The sequence below is a fragment of the Cimex lectularius genome, unplaced genomic scaffold, assembly GCF_000648675.2.
Source record: "Cimex lectularius strain Harlan isolate CLEC.00 unplaced genomic scaffold, Clec_2.1 scaffold125, whole genome shotgun sequence".
Taxonomy (NCBI): domain Eukaryota; kingdom Metazoa; phylum Arthropoda; class Insecta; order Hemiptera; family Cimicidae; genus Cimex; species Cimex lectularius.
In genome coordinates this window covers 1,325,960-1,347,368 of record NW_019392662.1, presented here as the reverse complement: position 1 = coordinate 1,347,368, position 21,409 = coordinate 1,325,960, and the positions used below count along the sequence as shown (strand labels likewise).

Sequence of the window (21,409 nt, the reverse complement as noted above, 5' to 3'; positions counted from 1 at the left end):
ATCTGCCTCTTAATCGTGCTATGGTTATAAATACAGGTTTAAAAAATCAACGAGCCCTTTTTATGAGCTGCTTTGAATGAGGACACAAAAAATGGCTAAGGGATTGTTTCGTTGAAGATTAGACTTTCTCCAGTAAGCCGTTGCTGTGGCAACTCACACTCTTAGCAGATATTGGATTATCCCAAGTTTTTTAAAGGGTGTCCCGGGCGTGACTGCCGAGCGGAAAAAACTGCAAAGTGGTTTGTTTTCCCTCCGAGGTCATACGGACAGAGATGTTAGACGAAAACGGAAGAGATCGTCCGTCTGCGCGGTTCGAGCTCAACTCGTTAAGATCGGGACAATTTCGAAGCGGAATGTCGGATCCACGTCTCAATCCTCTCGTCCGATTTTCTTCTTTTATTTCTCTCCCTGTGGATCCTGCTATCCTTTTCTTCTGCCTGCCAACGAACGCATCTCGCTATTGTCCAGCCGATTCGCTACGCTGGAGGAGACGCTCCTCGATCCCCGCTCATGCGGAAATTCCATCCTCACGGTAAAAACGTACAAAAATAAAAACACAGCTTTATCTTACAGATACTACTCTGACAATTTTATATCCATCGATACATTTTAAAATCAAATAAATTTAATATTTTCCATTTTTAATAGTGACTTTATGACCGCTCAACATAGGAAAAAAAGAACTCTTACACCGACAGTTTTTTGATTTAGTAAAATGTACTGTAAAATTAATTACAATTATAAAACTGATTAATGTTTTAAGAATAGAAAATTTGTTTAATGAGAACTCGCTCAATGGGGGCATCCTAAAATAGGTATCTCCTGGGTGATGAACCATTAGATTAGCCATGATTTTTCAAAAAATTACCAAGTTAAAAAACATCTTTTTCGTACGGTGATTATAAGATTTTTAATTTGAATAGTTAATGGCCAAAGCATAGGTCCATTATTTTCCCAAAGTTTCTGCTGTCACAGTAATGTGTTGGCTTGAAATATGCCATCGTTTATCTGCGTATAAGGACTGTCCTATTCTCCCCTAGTGCCATTAACACTTCCCTTATCTGCTATCATGCCGAGAATATTGCTGTTCATTCAATGCATTCCGAGCGACTTACTAGGATCGTTTTATTTATTAACATAGAAGCAAAATCTAACGCATTCATTTTTCCATAACACAAAATATCTGTTGTAAGTATAAATTGATTGTTTGAATGGGTTTAAAACAAACTGTCCTATTTATCCAATGATTGTCCCTTCTATACCAGCTGTTTTTGTGATCTGACGGGATTCCACGGTTCAACTTATAGACCTCGCAAAAATTTTAATTTACTATATATTAATCCATTTATGCTTAGTGGTCTAATTGGTCATATTAATTATTGCAATTAATTATTCTTTTTATGTAAGGTCTTGATTGAGATGAAAAGTTAGTGTCACGAGCGGGATTCGAACCCACGACCTTTTGCTCAATACGCCGCTGCTCTAACCACTTTTGACTTCGATCCACTCGGACACCAACTCCCCATTCTCAACCTACAACCTTTCGAATTTTCCCTCCAGTTTGCCATTTTTCAAATGTCGTCGCTCTAACCACTTGAGCTATCGTGACAACACATTTTAATTTAGATTCATTCAGCCGAAAACAGAGAAATAGAAGATGAAAACGTTCTCTTTCTCTGAAATGAATCTTTCCTCCCGAAACGTGCCTATTCGTATAAATGGCAATATTTGCATAAATATATCCTAAATCGGTCGTTTTAACGTTTATTTTCGACCTATCTTGTAAGGCTATAAGTATTCTACGTGATTCTCTTTAACAGTACATGAATCTAATCAATATTTTTAAGCATTAAACCTTTCAGACAATTTATTTGGTTCACAATCTCCCAGCCATTCATCGTTTTATGTCAGTTTTTAATTAGTTAATTAATGATACAAGAAGTAATAATTTAGTATATCACAATCAAAAAACAGTTCTTGTTATAGCATTCATTAAAAAAAAAACTGTCTGCTAAAAGGTAATCACCATATCATACGGCTTAATGGGTTAGTGGAAAGCTTCCGCAGAACTCTAAAAGCGTCGTTAAGGCAGTTCTGAACTACTCACCTCACTGGTCCCTGACATTGCCAGCCATTCTATTCGGATTGCGAACATTACTTAAAGAAGACCTCTGTATGGTTAAAATTGAGACAAGCTCTCTGCCATACTCCAGTGTACTCTTTGCAAGCCAACTTGGTCTGATGATGGAGAATTAAGTATGGGAATCAAACACTCTCTCAAAACTCTCGTAGTTCCCAAAAATAGAACCTGAAACTCTGAAATAATGGGACATATGGCCAAAAATGAAAGAGAATACTCGCCGAGGTAACCTAACCTCAATAATAACCTCAACCGGTGAATAACACTCAATAGAAACATCGTTCAGATTGGAATAATTAAGGCAGATAAGTTCGCAGTTAAGTTTGAAGTACCAACATAAAATCTTAGGGGACAACTTTAGATTATTATTGTTAAGTCAAAGCTTTTGAATGAACGAGTTTGTTATAGAGCGCAGAAATTCATTGAATCTTAGGGCTAGATGTAGATGTATTAGTCGGGTGTAATATACTGCGCCCGTTAAGAGTTTCTGCCTAAAGCACACCGGTGAGTCCTATTTCAACAAGGACCTTGATTAGTAGGCCCGTTTTCAGTGGTTGAATCTCTTCCAAGGTCACATCATCACCACTTCCTCCTACGGGCAAGAGTAGCTCCGCAGGTTGTTAGTAGATGTGTTGGTGTCTCCTCTCTTTGCACAATCTGTATGTGCCGTCTTGGATTATTCCAATATTCTTTAAGTGTCCATTTAGCTTGCAGTGTCCTGTTAAGAATCCTATTAGGATTCGCAGTTTAGTCCTGCTTCCTTTGGCACATTCTGTAACCTCTTTCATTCCGAAATTTGTTAGGGGATTCTTGAACAGTCTGTGTTCAATGAGTGAATTTCGTTGTTCCTTCATTTCCTTTTTGTCCTTCTGTTTGAGGTACTCATTAATAGTGTGGGTTCCTGTGCCACAAAAGGGTTCGGGTTCTATCAGCGGTGTAGCAGCCCCTTTTCTTGCAAGGGTGATCTTAGGACTGATTCAGTACAACTTTCAAAAACCCTAGAACGAAAATGAACGATTCAAAAGATGAGAACTTACAAGCCTTATTATTTTTTATAATTGTTGTTCATGGTAATTTAAACTACTCAATTAAATCCTTAATTACAATTTATTTATTTGTTTTCAGGTCTGACCTTCTCATAGTGAGTAACGTCACACAGAGCAAGAGCCTATGCAATATAAAGATGGTAAGTAATAAGTTTTTTTACATTTTAAAATCTTTTGTCCATGTTATCATTAAGAGAAACGTATAATTTCGCGTGGAAAATGTAATTTTCTACAAATAGATGTGAAGAAGTACGCTCAAGCCAAAGATGTGCATAGTTTCTTCGTCGGATAACTTTTCCAAAACCACTTTACAATGACGTGCCTTGAGAGGCGAAAAGATGACGGAAAAGGGGGAAGGGTAAAGTTCTAAGCCTGACGAAAAAGTCCCTCAGCCCAATCCTTACAATCCGGCCTCTCTAATGGGACGGGTAATCCCAAAAGAAAATGGAAAATCCCCTAGAAAAATAACACAAGCTTCTTACGTTCGTGCTGCCACTATTTGACAATACATAGATTTAACTATATTGTTGTCTGGATATGTTAAAAATCTTTTTTTTTTAAATATAAATACTTGGTACTTTCTTAACAAAGTAAACCACCGGACCCAAATATTTTGATTTGCCGATCCTAGCTATTTTGTCGGTGTTTTGTTGTACTTCCGTCTGCTTTTATACGTGACCAACCGTAGGCTTTAGTATATTGTAGTATGTAAAAACCGAGCTATATCAGGATATATACTTAACTTAACTTTATTTATTTTATAAATTTTAATTATTTATGTGCCTACCAATTCTATGAACTGGTTGCTTATTGATCAAAAATACCTAAGCAATTTCATTCTTCCTATAAATATAAAAAAGGCAAGAATTTTTTTTTTTTTGACCTTGTGCAACCACACATCAGCCATGCCGTCAATCCGGGATGTTAAGCGGAGGAAACCGACGAGAAGAAGCCGCTGCGCCCCGGGCAGCGACAGACCACGACCACGCAGCGGTATGAGCTGCCATGCTTTTTTTTTTCTTCTTTTTTTTTAAGGCAAGAATTTAAAAATGTAAATAGTTCTCCATCATTATACTTGAATAGGCGTGTGTGAATGTGGCTAGTTTTCAAAACTACATGCTTTGGAGGCGGGACTTACAATTCCGAGGATACATATAAAATGTAGGGTAAGATTAAGAAGTTAATTAAGTTAAGAAAAATATCGGTGCTTTGTATAACGTATGACCGTGAATCCGTCCAGTTTCGCTGATTTTTTCACAAAGCTCGTTTGATATTCGTCCCCTTTTTCGAAGGATATCTGAAACTTCAGTCACAATAACTTCATTTGGGGTGGCGAAGGACAGAATTCCCCTTGAAGAAATAACGTTTCCCCTCAATCCCAAAAAAAGGTTGCATAATTTAAGAACGGATGGTGAAAATCGACAGACCATAACTATCGTGTTCCCTCCCATGGAGCTACAAGCTTTAAAAAATGTCCGAAGGGTTTCTGCGGGTTTGGCGAATAGGGGGAAAACCTGGAAGCAAATATCTATGGAGTTAGTATAGTTTTATGATATAATATGTATATTAAATAGATCAATTCTGAAAATTTAAACTATAACAAAAACCACCATAACTAATTAAACGTAAACTGAAGTGGTTCCTCTTCTCCCATTGTGCCGGGATCAACCATATACCCAAAATACCAACAACGCTTTTAAGTGAGAATGTAAAGAAAAATGTAAAAGAAGTACTATTGGATTATTTTTACGAACGAACATGTGTTGAAGTTGAACATTTCCGTGCATTATTATGTCATATTTTGTTATAATTGTCAACATTCTGAGGTGGGTTTGTTTTATAGCTTCACCCCGCTTATATTCTAACCAGCCAACATTCATTTACCCGCAGACCTTCTGGGGAAATCGCAAAACAAAAATATGTTTAACTCTTCAGACAGAAAATTATGGGAAATGGCAAAAATACAGCATTAATTTAGTTCAACCATGATTATGATGAGTAAGAGAAGGAAGAGCCGAAACGGGGTTATTCTGCGCTTAATTAAAGAACGCTTAATTCCCGGACCGCTTCAGCCTAGTGGCTTGTACTTTCACTAGCTCTCTTAAGTTCGGATCAGTCGACTTGGATCTTTTTTTAAGAAGTAAAATGACTGCTATATCTTATTCCCGAGCCATCTAGGTACCCTACCGCAGGCAATGTCTCCATGCAGTGGTTGCTTCGCATCCGAATAAAACACGGTAGACAGTTTCTTCCTCCCATTGCAAGAAAGCACAAATGAACCTTGTCTTTGCATATACCCATGTTGTGTAGTTTTTCCCCGATGCCAGTGATTGGTGGTCCTATCACTACACTTATTTTTACCCTGCTTAGCTATAGCAATGTGTGCTAGTTTTGGCGAGTGTTGTTTAAAATGCGGGTCCGGCACCTCTAAAGTTTGGGCATTTCTCCTTTTACCTTGAGTGGACCCATTCTGAGATAGAGGATTTTATGGTTGATGTATAATAGGTTACGGATCGATGACTGGTGGCATATTCTCCCCTGGTCAGTTTGTCTTGTCCTATATCCAAAAATTTCTTTGCGCCTTGGCATTATAGTATAATATCAATAATAATAACTATTTTACCCTTGTTCAGATACTACGACATGGCAAAGGGGCAACGAGAAGCCCGATAAATGTGTAAAGACAAGTCCACTAAGGACATCTAAGGTCCTTGAATCCTTTGCGGCCATATTGCCAAAAACGTAGCAATGGTTTAAGAATATATTCTCGGTTCAATTCTATTCCACGACGTGCTTCATCATGGGACCAACGCAAAAATTATAAGCAGGACTACTAAACCAAGGAACAATAGTAAGACTGCTGACTGGTCATTGCACACTTTTGAGGCGAATCTATAGACTCAGTAGAAACAAGCCTGGGCAGACATTGCCGAAAAGAAGAAAACAATGGACGGTCTTTCAGTCTAAGGTTCCTACTCCTAGGGGTATAAACGAATATAAACGAAGAGCTAAACAGAATAATAGAGATTGCACAATATCGCATATATTGCTCAATATATTGGCCCCGCTGCATAAGGGCTTTTGTACCGTAAGGTTAAGCGGCCCATAGACGGTCAATATTATTGTACAATATAGATTGCACAATAATTTAACGGTTGCCCCTTAACGTTCAATAATATTGTACAAAATTTTGTTTGTGCAATGAACTGTACCACTTGTTGATACTTCACAAACTGACTGATATTGCGCAATAATGCCAACAGACGATGAGATTTTGAGATTTTCCAGGTTGTACAATATATTTTCAACTTTTCGTCAATCACGCAATGTGTTGTACAAACTTTCAATATCGTCTACACACGATCAATTAAATTCCACAACCCAAAATATTGTGCAATAATATTGATCGTCTATGGGCCGCTTAAGGTTATTATGTTTTCCCAGGTTTTAGATCTGTTGGATGCATTAATTCAATATTTGTGATATTTTGTCGCTATAATGCTTTTAGGACTGCTTTTCCGCACAAACAAATGTTTCAATGCTCATGTGTTGCGTTTGCACAGAATATACTTGTTATTGTTGTAAGCCCGAAATCTTTAGTCCCCATACTAATTATTGTGTGTATTTTCCTAGCTTGTCCTTATTTATGTTTCAATTCGAACTAGGTTTAGTAGTGTTTCTGAGACACGTGATTGTGTTGTTTTCATCGCCCCTGTGATGCGTAGATTAGCCAATCTTTGCAGGCCGCCTAATTTTTTGATAATTGTTTTTTGTTGAGCTTTAATCCACCGGATTAGTTAGCCATAAGATTAAAATTGCAATACCTACTATAAATAATTTTACAAGTACAAAATTTTCCTTTTTACATTTTGTCGATACCAATATTTCTAACGAATAACAAATAACATAAAAAGCTTCCAGGAGTGTTTTCGGTTTATAATATCAAACCCCAAGCAACCCTGGTTGAATACTCATTTGCCGGATTTAATTATTCAATTCAAACCGTCCCTACCTTATTGCTTACAATTCGGAGGGTTAATCTGGAAGTGCTGAAATCACTGTAAAATGTATTACAGCCAACTAACGTTGCTAAATGCAAACAATTCCGGGTTCGCTGGTTAAAATTGCAAACATTTTCAAAGATTTGGTCAATTTATGACTGGCAAAACATCGACAAAACGTTTTACCAGATAGGATAAACTTTATTTAACATAAATATTTCATAAACCATTTTTTGATTAATTATAATCAAATTAAATATTTGGTATATTTATGTTACAATATTTAATTTTCTAATAATAAAATTTGCTTAAATTTGCTTAAACTGACATTAAATATATCTATATTTTCGAACGAATTTAACAAATTTGTTGTTCTTGGTATACAATTGAATTTGGCATAATTAGTTCTATGGCAATCGATGGAGAATGTTATTTGACTTTTGGAATGGTAAGATGGAACATGAAAGTTAATTCGATTAAGCAGTAATGGGCAATCAGTTAAGGCAATTTATACAGTAATATACAATCAATGAAATTCCTTCTGTACAGAACAGTCGTCAATTTCAGATCCGTCATTAACGATGAGTATGCATTATCTATAGTGTATCTCTGTATTCTCCAATTGTTCTGTAATATATCAGGCATAAAAATCATTTTTGAACCTTTTCTATGCAACTGATATGGATGGATTGAAAGGGAGCCCAAAATGGTGAATCCAATATTGTAGTCTTACAGTGGAAGTGTATAAAATTTTAAGTGTATCTGGATCATGGAATGTTTGTTATGACGCGTAATAAATCCCAAAGTTTTATTGGCTTTAGCAATAGTTTTGTTAATGTGTGTGTGAAAGTTTGTCTGTCTGTCAATAATGATGCCAAGATTTTTAACAATTCCATATCTAATGAGAAGCGAGTCTGGTTAGCGAGGGTAGTTAAACTTGATAGAATATTTTGTTTTATCTTACAATTAATTAAGGTTTTCAGTTGAGATAAAAAAGTCAATGGCACGAGCGGGATTCGAACCCGAAAGGAGGGAAAATTCAAAAAGGTTGGTTGAGATGGGAGGTTGGTGTCCGAGTGGATCGAGGTCACGATAGCTCAAGTGGGAGAGCAGTGGCGTATCAAGCCGACGATCGTGGGTTCGAATCCCGCTCGTGCCATTGACTTTTTTATCTAAACTGAAAACCTTAATTAATTGTAAGATATTAATTGGTCAAGTGGACCACGAAACTAGTGAATTTTGTTTTATGGAAAGTCATAACTGAACATTTGCCAGAATTAAAAGAATATATTAGTTTAAACACCAGTTATTAAGTATTACGAAGGCATGTTAAAGTTGTAAGCAGTCAGAAACAGAATTAATTTTTAGGAATATTTTTAAATCATCCGCAAAAAGTAAAGTCATAACGGATGGAAGAGAATCAGAGATATCGTTTATATAGATGTTAAACAGAAAAGGCACTATGTGCGACCCTTGAGGAACTCCAGAAGTTGCTAGAAAACTATGACTAATTGTAATCATTTAAGCGTTTATGTAAATCTATGCAAATAAATCAGTAATAATATTGTGGATGTTACATTTTAATAGGCTGTACAAACATTTTATAGTATTTCTCAGGAAAACTAAACGAATAAAATTATGTTTCGATTTTTTTCCCTAACATGTGTTTACATAGACATTTGATAAATAAATGAATGGAGAAAAATAATGTTTAAATTTCTGAATAACTAATGCAGTTATTTTATATTATTGTTCTTTCAACTGTATTTGAATAATGTTTTAAGGCATACAATACGTTAAGCACACAAGCATAAGTTTTGCCGATAGTACAAAGAAACGAACAGAATGCTGTTATGTGTGAGTAATCGAGTCACAGGTGGAGATGAGCGCGCAGCAGTTATAACTGGAAAAGTAATTAAATTGATATCAGATGTTGGTGTTCGAAGTTAGCCAATTACGAATATCCCGGGGGAGATTGTTTGGGCCTTTGAATTGTTCCTACATTACAGTTTCAAATCCAGTTATGGACCCATAACGCCCACCGCGGCCTTCCTACTCCAGAAATGCTGAAAAAAATGTTAGAAACAAAACTTTGGTTACTGTTTGACCAGTAGAGTAGGCAATGGAAACTTGAGGTGGAGTTATCAGTTAATAAATGTGGTCATTTAAGACTAACAATAGTAAGTGGTTCACGACGTCTTTAGAGTAGCTGCCCAATGCTAACAACTAAAGTTAATAGAAATTCAGGAAAAAAGGCGATAGAGTGGGTTTGAACCATGTGCGCACCCCTAACCGTTGCACGTTAGACACTATTGTATGGCTGGAATTACTTTACTTTTACTTATTTTTGACTATCAGAGTTGTGCCGCTGAATTATATGAATAACAGTCGTCACGTCTAAAGTGAAAAGTCCAGTTCTGTTTTAAGATAAATTAAACTTGACAAAGAGTAGATTAATTGGCTTTAGGGAGAACTAGGGGGAAGTGTGCGCATTTGAGAAGAAAATGAGATCAGATAAAGAAAAAAAAATGGAGAGATCTAAAGAAAACGCTCCCAATTTTCGTTATTGTCATCGTCATAAGTATTATCGTTTTACGCAGCATATGTGTTAATATATTTATTTTTATCCTCGGATTGTCTAGATATTCGATATCCCTATAAACCGGGGAACCAATAAATGACGATATTGAAAGAACTCGTGGAATTTTCATTTTGGCCCGGCGGATCGTGAGTTCCATAGAAATTATGCTACCAACGAGGAGGGCCCACTAATTCCCTCTCGGTTATGTGGATAATAAGCTGATTCCGCTTTGGAGACCAGAGTGGCCGTGGATACACGTGACCGCAACCGTGTTTGCCGACACTGGGGCGAAACCCGAGTTATAACGGCTGAATTCCCCTGGCGGATGCAGGTATCCGTTTGTTTAGGGTAATCAAAGCCTAATTTCGGAGCTTTGTTTGATTAAACAACTTATCAAACAGCAGGGCCCGCTGGATCAATAAGTCTAATTGGATGAAGCATCGGCCGGGATGAATAAAGCTATTAATTCGACGGGATCAGAAGAAACGACCAATTAGTCAACGAATCGTCAAAATCTCTTGTTTAACAGTGTTTCCTTATCGCCAGTAAAATCTAGTTTAATAGAGTTATTAAAGCTTAGTTCACATCTTTCTATATGTATAAGGATCCCTGAAAGTATATGCCATCTTCAGTATTCAAGATTTATGACTGCATAAAGATTTTAGAAATGTACTTTTTTTACGATTTAAACCAAATTATATATTCTACAATTAATTAAGGTTTTTAGTTGAGATAAAAAAGTCAATGGCCCGAGCGGGATTCGAATCCACGATTTTCGGCTAGATACGCCGGTGCTCTACCACTTGAGCTATCGTGAGGTCACGAGCTCAAGTGGTAGAGCAGCGGCGTATCAAGCCGAAGATCGTGGGTTCGAATCCCGCTCGTGCCATTGGCTTTTTTATCTCAACTAAAAACCTTAATTAATTGTAATATATTAATTGGTCAAGCGAAGCACGAAATTAGGGAATGAAATTATATATTCTAATACTGATTTAACTAATTGGTTCAAATTTTCATTTCAAACTTGAACATGTTGGACCATTTTGTATGTCATTTTTACTTTATCCATGACTTTAGTTTGATCAGTCTATTCCTGATTATATTCCAGGCCAAACAAAATTAATTAAGCCGAAATAGATCACATACCATAACAGTGAGAATATAGATAATAATTTTCCTTATTTGATCAGGGATATAAGCTGAGCGAGGTAAGATACCATCAACCTAGGTCTGCGGTGTATATTTTGGTTTTGTTTGTTTTTTTATCGTTTTTGGCCTGTCGTGCGCGTTTTGCCTTGTCGCCATCATCCAACCAGCGAGGATAGGCAGATTGTGATGAATCATAAACGACAAAACTACAAGTTTCTATGTCAAGTGCAACCTCGTTTTGTGGACCCTGTAAAAGTCAAATCTACCGGCACCAGACCTGTATTGTTTTGCCAGAATGGTTTGAACATATTGTATTATTCAGAGGTGGGTCAGGGATGTAAACACGGTGAAGCAAGGCAACAAACACCACAGCAGTTATTCCAGTGGTGGATGTTGTGTTGCCTCAACAAGCTTATACCTCTGAACTCGATAGCAAAAAAATGAAAAGCGCGTCTGACAGGCCAAAATAGACGATCGAAACGGTGAGAAAAACCAAGCTAAATGTTAAACACTTTGCAAACCCCATGCTGAATGCTCACTATTTAACTCAGTAACCGGGGATGTTGAGACGTTGCAGTAAACGCCAAATTACTCAGTAAATGAGTCTCAAGAGTTTGGACTGTGGTGCTCCATACGCCACACAATTGGAAAAGCCAAGGACAGAGGATACACACGATAGCCCTTACCAAAGCTTTCAGATCTTATAAGTAGACTTAACAAAGAGCTGTAGACAATAATAGAGATTGTACAATAGACCAATATTAGTCGCGGTGCGTACGTGGTAGAGATGCCGACTACTTTTAAACTTAACTTTTACCCCATAGGCCAAAAAGTAGGTCCAAGTTGGACAAATCGATGGGAGGTGTGTTGATTACCTTGATTGTAAATAAGCAAGGAGAACAATGATCCAGACAAACAGAATTCTGATTCGTCGTCATATAATTGCTCAACTGATATGTGCAACTTATGTTATTAAAAAGTATATATGCAGATCCAAATATTGCAAAGTTTCTATTGTTGGGATTGTGGATTGAGTAAAGTGTCGATCTGGTTTTTGAAAATTTTGTTTATTTATTTATTTAATTTTTTTTGGAATTTATTGTTGCCCTCCATTTGTCTATTCTTAAATTTCTGGCAGATAAGAGGCTTTTTTGCAGACTCGGCATTGTGGACTGTTTGAAGAAATAGATTGGCTTTGAAATTTGATCCATTTCCTCTGTGGTCAACAAGGTGATGAACATTCTAGTCTGCCTAACATCGTTGTGATGGGTGTAGTATTGCCTCGCCCTGCTTACATCCCTTTTCAACCACTGAATTTTTTCATACTGTAAAACGACAACCAACAAAAGTAGGCAATCCAAAATTATTCAAAAAGACAAATACCATGCAAATAGGTGTGTGTAGCACAAGGCGACACATGACTTGATATAGAGGTTTCTCTGTCGTAGTCACGACATTTAGCTTCGTTGTTTCTGATTAGTTTTATTTAGTATGCCATCTTTGGTACTGTGTCGGATGTCTGACAGAGCAAAAATAATTAAAAACGACAATGCCTAAGAAATCCCTCAAAGTACAACTTGTTAAATTGTACAGAGTACTAGAAAAGGTGTCGTTTTATGTATGAAAATCAAATTTATGCCATGTATTTTTACCTCCAGCTTAGCTATGTACAAATAAAAGAAATTGTAACTTGCGACTCCTTAAAACAAGTGAAAATATCCACTGGACAAACTTTCGTCTGTAATGATAATATACAAAATTTTCTAGAAAAATCTGTAACTATTCAAAGGCTAAAGGACGACACAAGAAGAAACACTTATTTCTAAAAACAACTAAATATGTTTGGTTTGATGTAAAATCTCAAAGAAGAAATGTAAAATCGTTTATTTTCACAGATGTTTATTAATTCTTTGACGTTTTGATGTTTTTTACTGCTTAATTTCAACTTATATTCGTTAGCCCTAACTGCTGAATAAAGTTAGAACTTTACTTATACGACGTCTTAAGAACATAAAGGACATAAAATTACGACCTGGGAGTATAACTTTGTTACAGAAGTTTATTCAGGTGTATTAATACGAAAAAAAGGTTTCATTTGACTAAACTACAACTTTTCCTATAAATTATTTCCAAGTTTTGAATGAACGGTTTTTCCATTTTTCACAGCGGACAGGGATTTTCTTTTCTGACACAATGGCACGGTAGAATGTTTGGGATTCTTTTAATAATGTAGACGCACAGGGTTAGTTTCAAAGCGAAGAATTATTCAGGAGATGAAAACGCGCTTTTCCGACAACATTCCGTCCAAGAATAATAAAAAGCCGCCTGTTGAAAATCACACCCGAATAATTCCTGGAACACCTCTTTTGACAGAAAAGATTACGATTTCATTTAATAAGATAACTAATGGTTTTAACCGTTTCGACGTTTTGCAAAAGAGGAAAATCAATTATATGAATTGCCCAATTTCTTGAGCATTAAGTGTTTTGGGGAAAAACATCATTCCGGGCATATGTATATGTCTTCATTTACCGTTAACAGCAAAGGAATTCACTATGCTCAAATTTGGATTAACGGATCAAAGTTGGTTTCATCCTCTTTTTCCTGCTGGAATCCTTCAAAGCCAAATAAATCCGAATGATAAGGCCGGGGGGTTACAATGAAACTTTAAATTTTAACTTTCTTATTTGACAAATAAAAAATTATGGAGTATAAATGAACAGATTGAATAAACCAAGCTTTTTTAGGTTATTTGTTTTGGTTGTAATTTTCAGTTTACTTTTAATTATCGCTTTGTTGTCGAAATCAGATATCGTTGAATAACTTCCGTCAACAGATTTCCGTCACACGTAGACCCGAACAATGTTTCATAGTCAACTTGTTTCATGCCGAGTGCCTATTGAAAAGGGGTTTTCTTTCATGTGCAACATTGCCAAAAGATAATATCCTAATATTGAATGTCGAGAATTATTTCATTTCACTTTCTTTTGAAACAAAGATACGATTATTAAGCATACCCTTATCACACCTTGGTCGTGCTTAAACCGATGGCCGTTTAAGGCACATGCATAAATCATGTAAATTTCGTAACTCACGACTGCCATCATGCCGCGCTTATTTAAAAGACACAATACACAAATTGGAATATAAATTAGTTAAATCAGATAATGTTTTACAGTTAAATCTTGTCGAATATTTTTGAAACTTTCAATAAAACTCATAAGGCTATAATGTAGGCTATAATTATGTCAAACGCGTTTGTTACATACAGTCTCATATGAAAAAATGTTCATACGTGGTTTTATCAGCACTTATTCATGCCCTATTAAATAGTGTTAGTTGTAAATTAAATTCATATTTAAAAAAAACCGTCTGACGGGTAGGCTAAATCAGCATGACCGTTCTGTTATGCATGATAGCGTTTGACGCCTTACCGAAGACTAATATGTATTACAAAATCAGTATTGTTATAGTTACAGCACTAAAGCAGTGTTGTTATAGTTACATTGTAATACCAGTATTGTTACAGTTACAGTACCATCGTAGTTTTTTTTTGTTAAATTACTAAAACAGTAAAGCTATAGGTACCATACGTGCTACAACAGTATCGTTCAAGCTACAATATTATGAAACCTTATTTTACTAGAACAGTATAGTTACATTACAAAACCAGTATTGTTACAGTTACATTACTGCCATAGTTTTCTTATACGTAACTAAAACAGTGTAGGTATAGTTACCGTACGAACTAAAAGCGTATTGTTGTAGCTAAATTATTGTACAAAGTTGTTTTAGTTACATTGTTACACAGTGCTGTTATAGTTATAATATAGCCGTGCTATTAGCTACGTTCCCAAAAGATTGCTCTTATAGTTTTACTTTGCAATATTATTAAAGGATGTAACTAAAACAGTATTTTTATAGTTACTGACATAATTATATTGCTATAGAATGTTGTTATAGTTACAACATTTGTTATAGTTTCTTATACAACCGATAATAACAGAACAACATAATGGTATCCTTAATACTGCAGTCTTGTTATAATAATATTATAGTAACGTATAGTAATAGTTATACTTTATTTATTAAATCTTCTGAGAACTACAGCATATTGTTGTAGCTACATTACTGTACAATATTGTTATAGTTACATTAGCTGATCTAGGTACAGTAATATAACAGTGCTATTAGCTACGTTCCCAAAATACTGCTGTTATAGTTTTAATTCGCAATATTATTATAAATAACGTCACTAAAACAATATTGTTATAGTTAAAATATTAAAGCAAGATTGATATATAATATTGCTACAGATTGTTGTTATAGTTACAACAGTTGTTATAGATTTTTATACGATCGATAATTACAGAACAACCTAATGGTATCCTTAATTCTGCAGTCTAGTTATAATAATATTACGTACATATATTATATCGTACAGTAATAGTTATGTTTTATTTATTAAATCTTCTGAGAACTACAGCATATTGTTGTAGCTACATTACTGTATAATATTGTTATGGTTACATTAGCTGATCTAGGTACAGTAATATAACAGTGCTATTAGCTACGTTCCCAAAATACTGCTGTTATAGTTTTACTTCGCAATATTATTACAAATAACGTTACTAAAACAATATTGTTATAGTTACAATATTAAAGCAAGATTGATATATAATATTGCTATAGATTGTTGTTATAGTTACAACAGTTGTTCTAGTTTTTTATACAATCGATAATTACAGAACAAAATAATGGTATCCTTAATACTGCAGTCTAGTTATAATAACATTACTTACATATATTATATCGTACAGTAATAGTTATATTTTATTTATTAAATCTTCTGAGAACTGCAGTGTACTATTACAGCTAAATTACTGTACAATGTTGTTATAGTTACATTAGCTGATCTATACAGTAATATAACAGTGCTATTACCTACGTTCCCAAAATACTGCTGTTATAGTTTTACTTCGTAATATTATTATAAATAACGTTCCTAAAACAGTATTGTTATAGTTACAGTACTAAAGCAAGATTGATATAATAATATTGCTATAGAATGTTGTTATAATTTCTTATACAACCGATAATTACAGAACAACATAATGGTATCCTTAATACGGCAGTCTCGTTATAATAATATTATACGTTATTATAGTATCGTACTGTACTAGTTATAGGTTATTTATTAAATCTTCTGCCTAGTTTAAACCTAGTCTATTATAATTATATCCCTAGTTAAATATTTAATTATTTAATTATGAGAAATAAAAAATGTGAAATAATACAGAAAACATGCTTTGAGAAATCATTAAACCCAATGATTATTTAGTCTCATAAATAGGTTTGAGATTGATTTTTTCCAAATTCCGAAAACGAGGAACCAATTATTGTTTTTAATTGTAATACTTACTAATCAAATTTATTAAATAGTATTGTTGTTGTTCAAACATTGGGTTTAAATAAAGGCTCCTATGCATTAAGGGGTGAATGTTTTCTTATAAACGTCATTGCCCCATCTCTCTTCGTGATGGATGTTAGTTGCGACAGCAGTTAAAAGAAAGCGTGAGGGCAGGTGAAGATGAATTTAAGGAAGACGACTAATGAAAAGGTTTGAAGGGTGTCGGTCTACGTCAAGTATCTTGTAACGTAACAAGGTTCAAGCCCTGGGTCCTCCCCCAAATCCAATAACCAGGAAGGAACGGGGTGACCCTAGCCAGCCAATTCCGCCTCTCTCGCCATTTCTCTTCGCTAAACTTATTGCACCCTAACCGAGTAACAAAACAAACGGGTCACGGGGTTACTGCACTTCCCGAAGGTTACTGCGACCCGCCACAGAGCACTTGTCCCTTGATTTCATTCGGCCATAACCCAAATAGTCACAACTGGTTTTATGGCTTTTCGAATTGCAATTAACTATCACCAAAGAAATTCACTTTTCGTGTCTTTACGAATTTCAGCAAAGAGCGAAGAAAGAGAAAAAACCTAAAATCTATTAAATCCACATCTTAAGTAATCTAGTAATATTCAAATCAAAAAGTGTGTAATGACATTCAATCTAAAACTTAGACTTAAAAATTCCTCTTTCAGAATTAATAATTAATAATTAATAATTTTTTTACCGTCTCGAAAATTGAATTCGATAATTTAATCATGAGAAAAAATGCTCCCAGCTAATTCAGCTCAAAAATGTTTGTTTTTGGTATGCAATAAAAATTAGTATTTAGGCACTTGAAAGTTGCTTAAAACTAATCCAAATTGTTTTTTCTTCTATCACATATCCAATCCCGTCTATTATTTTATTATCCTAGATTTAAAAACAAATTAATGATTATATAATAATCTTGAAATACATAAACCAAAAAGGCAGGGAAACATACATTAAAACTGGGCTCCTATGGCAACAAGCCAGACACGAGACTAATATTTGACAACCTAGTGTCACCAAAAAAATGTTTTATCAATAAAATCGGTGTTGTAGTCCTTTCCTTGACACTACATAATAATATAATGAAATGCATGAAACCCGAGAAAAAAAAATCAATTGTGAGACCTCTTGGGTTCAGCTGATGAACCAGCAGTTTGTACTTTTAAGGTTATTGTGATTATTGTGATCCTCCTTTTCTCGCTGTTTTGGCTCAACTTACATAACCTCTCCCGTTCTTATGCGACCTCCTGTCTTTCCTTGGTACCCATTGATGTGGTTCCCTTCGGGTGGCCGAATTAAAGGAGGTAACGCATCCTACGAAGAGCAGCCTGGAGCTGGAGGACCTTCGGCTGTGCAACCCGAAAGAAAAAAAGTCAGTCGTGGTCAATAGCCTCTTCCCTGAAACAATAATGTAGACAATCACGTCTGAAGGAAAAACAAGAATAACCTGGGGTGTGGGACGTTAATTTTTTGCGTCTTATGAATACTCCTGATTACCATGTCCCAACCCTTGATAACAAGAAGAGGTTAAGCGAAGCAAACTCTCTGAAGCACAAGAAATCTTCGTACACCGGCGAAAGAACCGATCATTTGAGTCCGTGAACAGCTCTGGCTGAAAAGATGAGGTCTGAAAAGATCAGATGGAGCATGACTGATTGAACTACCGGTGCAAGCAATGGTAGTGGTACTTTGGGGAGGCTCCTAAAGAGTACTTAGTATTTGGGACTGTCATTCAAATGGTGCTGGTTTTGCAACCTTTTGCCGAATGGCTTGGTTCTCTAGGGGTGGTTAGCATTCCACTTAAAACGAAAGCCAATGCCCGCCTATCGGAAGTTCTTAGCTAGAGGAGCCCTTACACTTGGGGGTGATGGAACAGCCAATTCCATCGTCAGGAATACGCTCGGAGGTCCGGACAGAAATCATTTCACTCCTTTGACAAAGCGAGGAATAAACTCCTCTTGATAGTCCTGTAAGCATAATTGCATCGCCTCCAAACTTGTTATAAACGAACGTCTAATAAGGCCAAGCGCCAGGTGCGGACGAAAAATAACCTCATCTTCTCTTAGGCGATTCTCCACCTAGGGAATTAAGACACATATACATATGTATAATACGTTAGAAAGAGAATGCTAAAACTGTTTAGCAATTTCTCAAAAGGCTAAACAAGCTTATAACAAAAATGCTAGAAACAATTTAACGGTACTTATATTTTACTATATTACTATTTTCTACTTTAAACAATTTTTTTAATATCAGCAAGATTTGTGCTTGACGAAAGATGTTATTTTAAAACGAATCCATTATTAAAAATTGTTGAATATCTTTTGATTAATCTCTGTCGAATACAAAGTTACTTGAAAACCCGTACAGTGGAAATTAATCGGTCTTGTTTATATGAGTTCCTTTTGACAAGTGATTGAAACCAAGTCCGAATGGTTTTTAATCAACAATTGTTCAAACTACGGTACATCCGAGGTTTTTCCGGTGTGGAAAAATTCCCGGCCAGCCGTTAAAACACGGCTCGAACCCGGATGTAACCGGAAGACAGCAGGGCCGATCAATGAGAACACGCCCAGCTGAATCCATTATCAGCGTGTCGCCATTTTCATCTTTCCTTCGGTCGCCCTTTACTTTTATTCCATGCCCGAGCATACAAACTCATGTACAATTAGCAGAAATCAATATTTAAAATAATAATTATTATTATTGTAAAATAACAGAAGCGGGACACTCGTAGAAAGACGATATTACAACTTATCCATTATCATTAGAGACCTTTATGCCGTTTCATTCACACTGGTACCACATCTTAGGCTGTCAGTCCAAAAATGCGTGCACCGAAATTTCAACATAAGCAAGAACCGTAAGTTTTTCCTCTTGAACAATGGTAGAAACAAATAATAACCTGACGGAGCGAGTTCTGGATGGATGGAATGAATAGTGGTTGTGGCAGAAGTTTGATCCAAAATAGGTTTAACTTTTCCTTTACAGTTTTAGTTCTTCACAATTAGCAGTCATTCATAAGAAATTATGATGAAATAACTCATTCCTAAGTGTCAATTTATAAAAGTGTGCAGTTTGTTGTTTTATTCTTCCCCATTACTGGAACTGGAAAAGCAAATGAACCTCGATCAAGGCACACTCCACGGGTGTCATTTTACCAGACATCACACGACTATCTTTTGATAAAATCTCATATTTAATATAACATAAAGATTTTTTGCAAGTTTCTACTCTCTTTTACCAACTTGTAGCAAAGGTTTAATCGAGAATTCGCTCTTTTTGTCTTCCCCGTGTCTTTTAGATGGCGACTAATGGTGTCTTTCGACACTCCACCCTCCCTGAGAAGTACGTGAGTACTTGTGTCTGGATTTGATCCTCCAGCTTGCTGTGGAACATCATCAATATCCATTGACTGTCGCCCTGAGCCGTTCTTCCCAAGGACGTATCTCTACTTTTGAATATTTTAAGGCCAACACCGAACGGTTCACTGTTCGAGGACCCTTTTCTCATCAGTAATAACAATCCCACGAATTCTTAATTCTTTAGCTGATGTAAATATGTTTAATACAATAATACGACGAAAAAAGAAACAGTCTGCGCTCTGTTTTGAACGAATTAATTGAACGAGATTAACATTGAGCCAGTGGAACTTTTATAAACAACAAACACTCTGGAAGATTATTAATAAACATTAATAAGAATTTATCTTTGGTCTAATTATAAATTAATATTGAGAAAATCATGGATAAGGTCAATGAAGGGGAAAGACAGTTTTCATCGAGCTTTCGAGGAATATATCCCCTTCATTAACAGAAAATCATTAATTGATAATAAAAATGGTAACAAATTACTATGGTTCCAAATATAATAAAAATACGAATTGGATTAGCAGAGGACTAAATCAAACCTGACCAGTCCATTTGTATTAAAAAATAACCTCCACTTGGTTATCATATACAGTTCAGCCAATATACTTCACCATCCTTACACTACCCAAGGCGAAGGTTAGAAGAAGTCGGCTTCTTTATGTCCCTACGCACTGCGACCAGTATTGGTATATTGTGCAATCTTCATCATTATTCAGAACCCAATCAAATAGAGAAACAAATAGAATACACGACATTTGAAAAATGGCAAAAAGGAGGGAAAATTCAAAAGGTGGGGATGAGATGGGAGGTTGGTGTCCGAGTATCAGCATCGAGGTAACAGCTCAAGCGGTAGAGCAGCGGCGTATCTAACCGAAAATCGTGGGTTCAAATCCCGCTCGTGACATTGACTTTTTTATCTCAACTAAAAACATTAATTAAATGAAAGATTATTCAGAGCTCTTAGTTTAGTTTAAGGTTTTCTATCACAACCAAAGCTTGTTCAGGCCTTGGTTTTCACCTCCCAGGAGTAGAAATCATAGCCTGCCTTCGCACCAACAAAGGACATGTTCCGCTTTTTCTTTTTCTTCCTTCTTGGGAAGCAGGACGTAGACAGCTGCAGGTTAAAGTTGAGGTTAACCTGTGCACCGCAACTGGTATTGGTCTATTGCATATGCATTTTCCTTTATTGTTTATAGCTCTTCATTAAGTTTAAGGCTTTTCACCAGTTCCCAAACCTATAATAAAAAATACCGTGTATATACTTGAAGCTTTGGCTTTTCCTCAGGAGTAGGAATCTCAGGCTGCATACCTTCCGCTATACAGTCCAGCCAACGCACTTTCCAATTTAACTTAAATAAACAACAGTGTCTTCACACTGTTTCTTTTTCTGAATAAGCTTGTTTCTGCTGCTCCTATATGCCTCTGGAGACTGCAGTATTCAGGCAGTAGTCCTAGGTTTATTAGCTCTGCCGTTAGTTTGTGCGAAGTTTCTTTGATGCATTTTTTCGCATTCTGGCCGGCTCATTAAACCGAGAACTTCTATGTAGCCCAGTTTTTCTTCTACATTTTTTTGGCAATTTGGTATGCCGCAGAAGAGTTCAGTTCTGATAATTGCCCTCATCATACATTCTCTTTGACCAATTTTTTCGGCCTCCTCGGTACCCCTTTGCCGTATATGGGTTGG

General features: G+C 35.9%; 1 protein-coding gene across 2 annotated transcripts in view; it reads left to right on the top strand.

The window, feature by feature from the left end:
* Positions 1-21,409, top strand: part of LOC106668804 (breast cancer anti-estrogen resistance protein 3) — a 105,826-nt gene that overhangs the window by 77,588 nt on the left and 6,829 nt on the right. For both annotated transcript variants that reach the window (XM_024224938.1, XM_014397919.2), the window contains exon 2: positions 3,266-3,326. In XM_024224938.1, the coding sequence (XP_024080706.1) occupies positions 3,266-3,326 (61 nt within the window). The remainder of the gene's footprint in view (positions 1-3,265; positions 3,327-21,409) is intronic.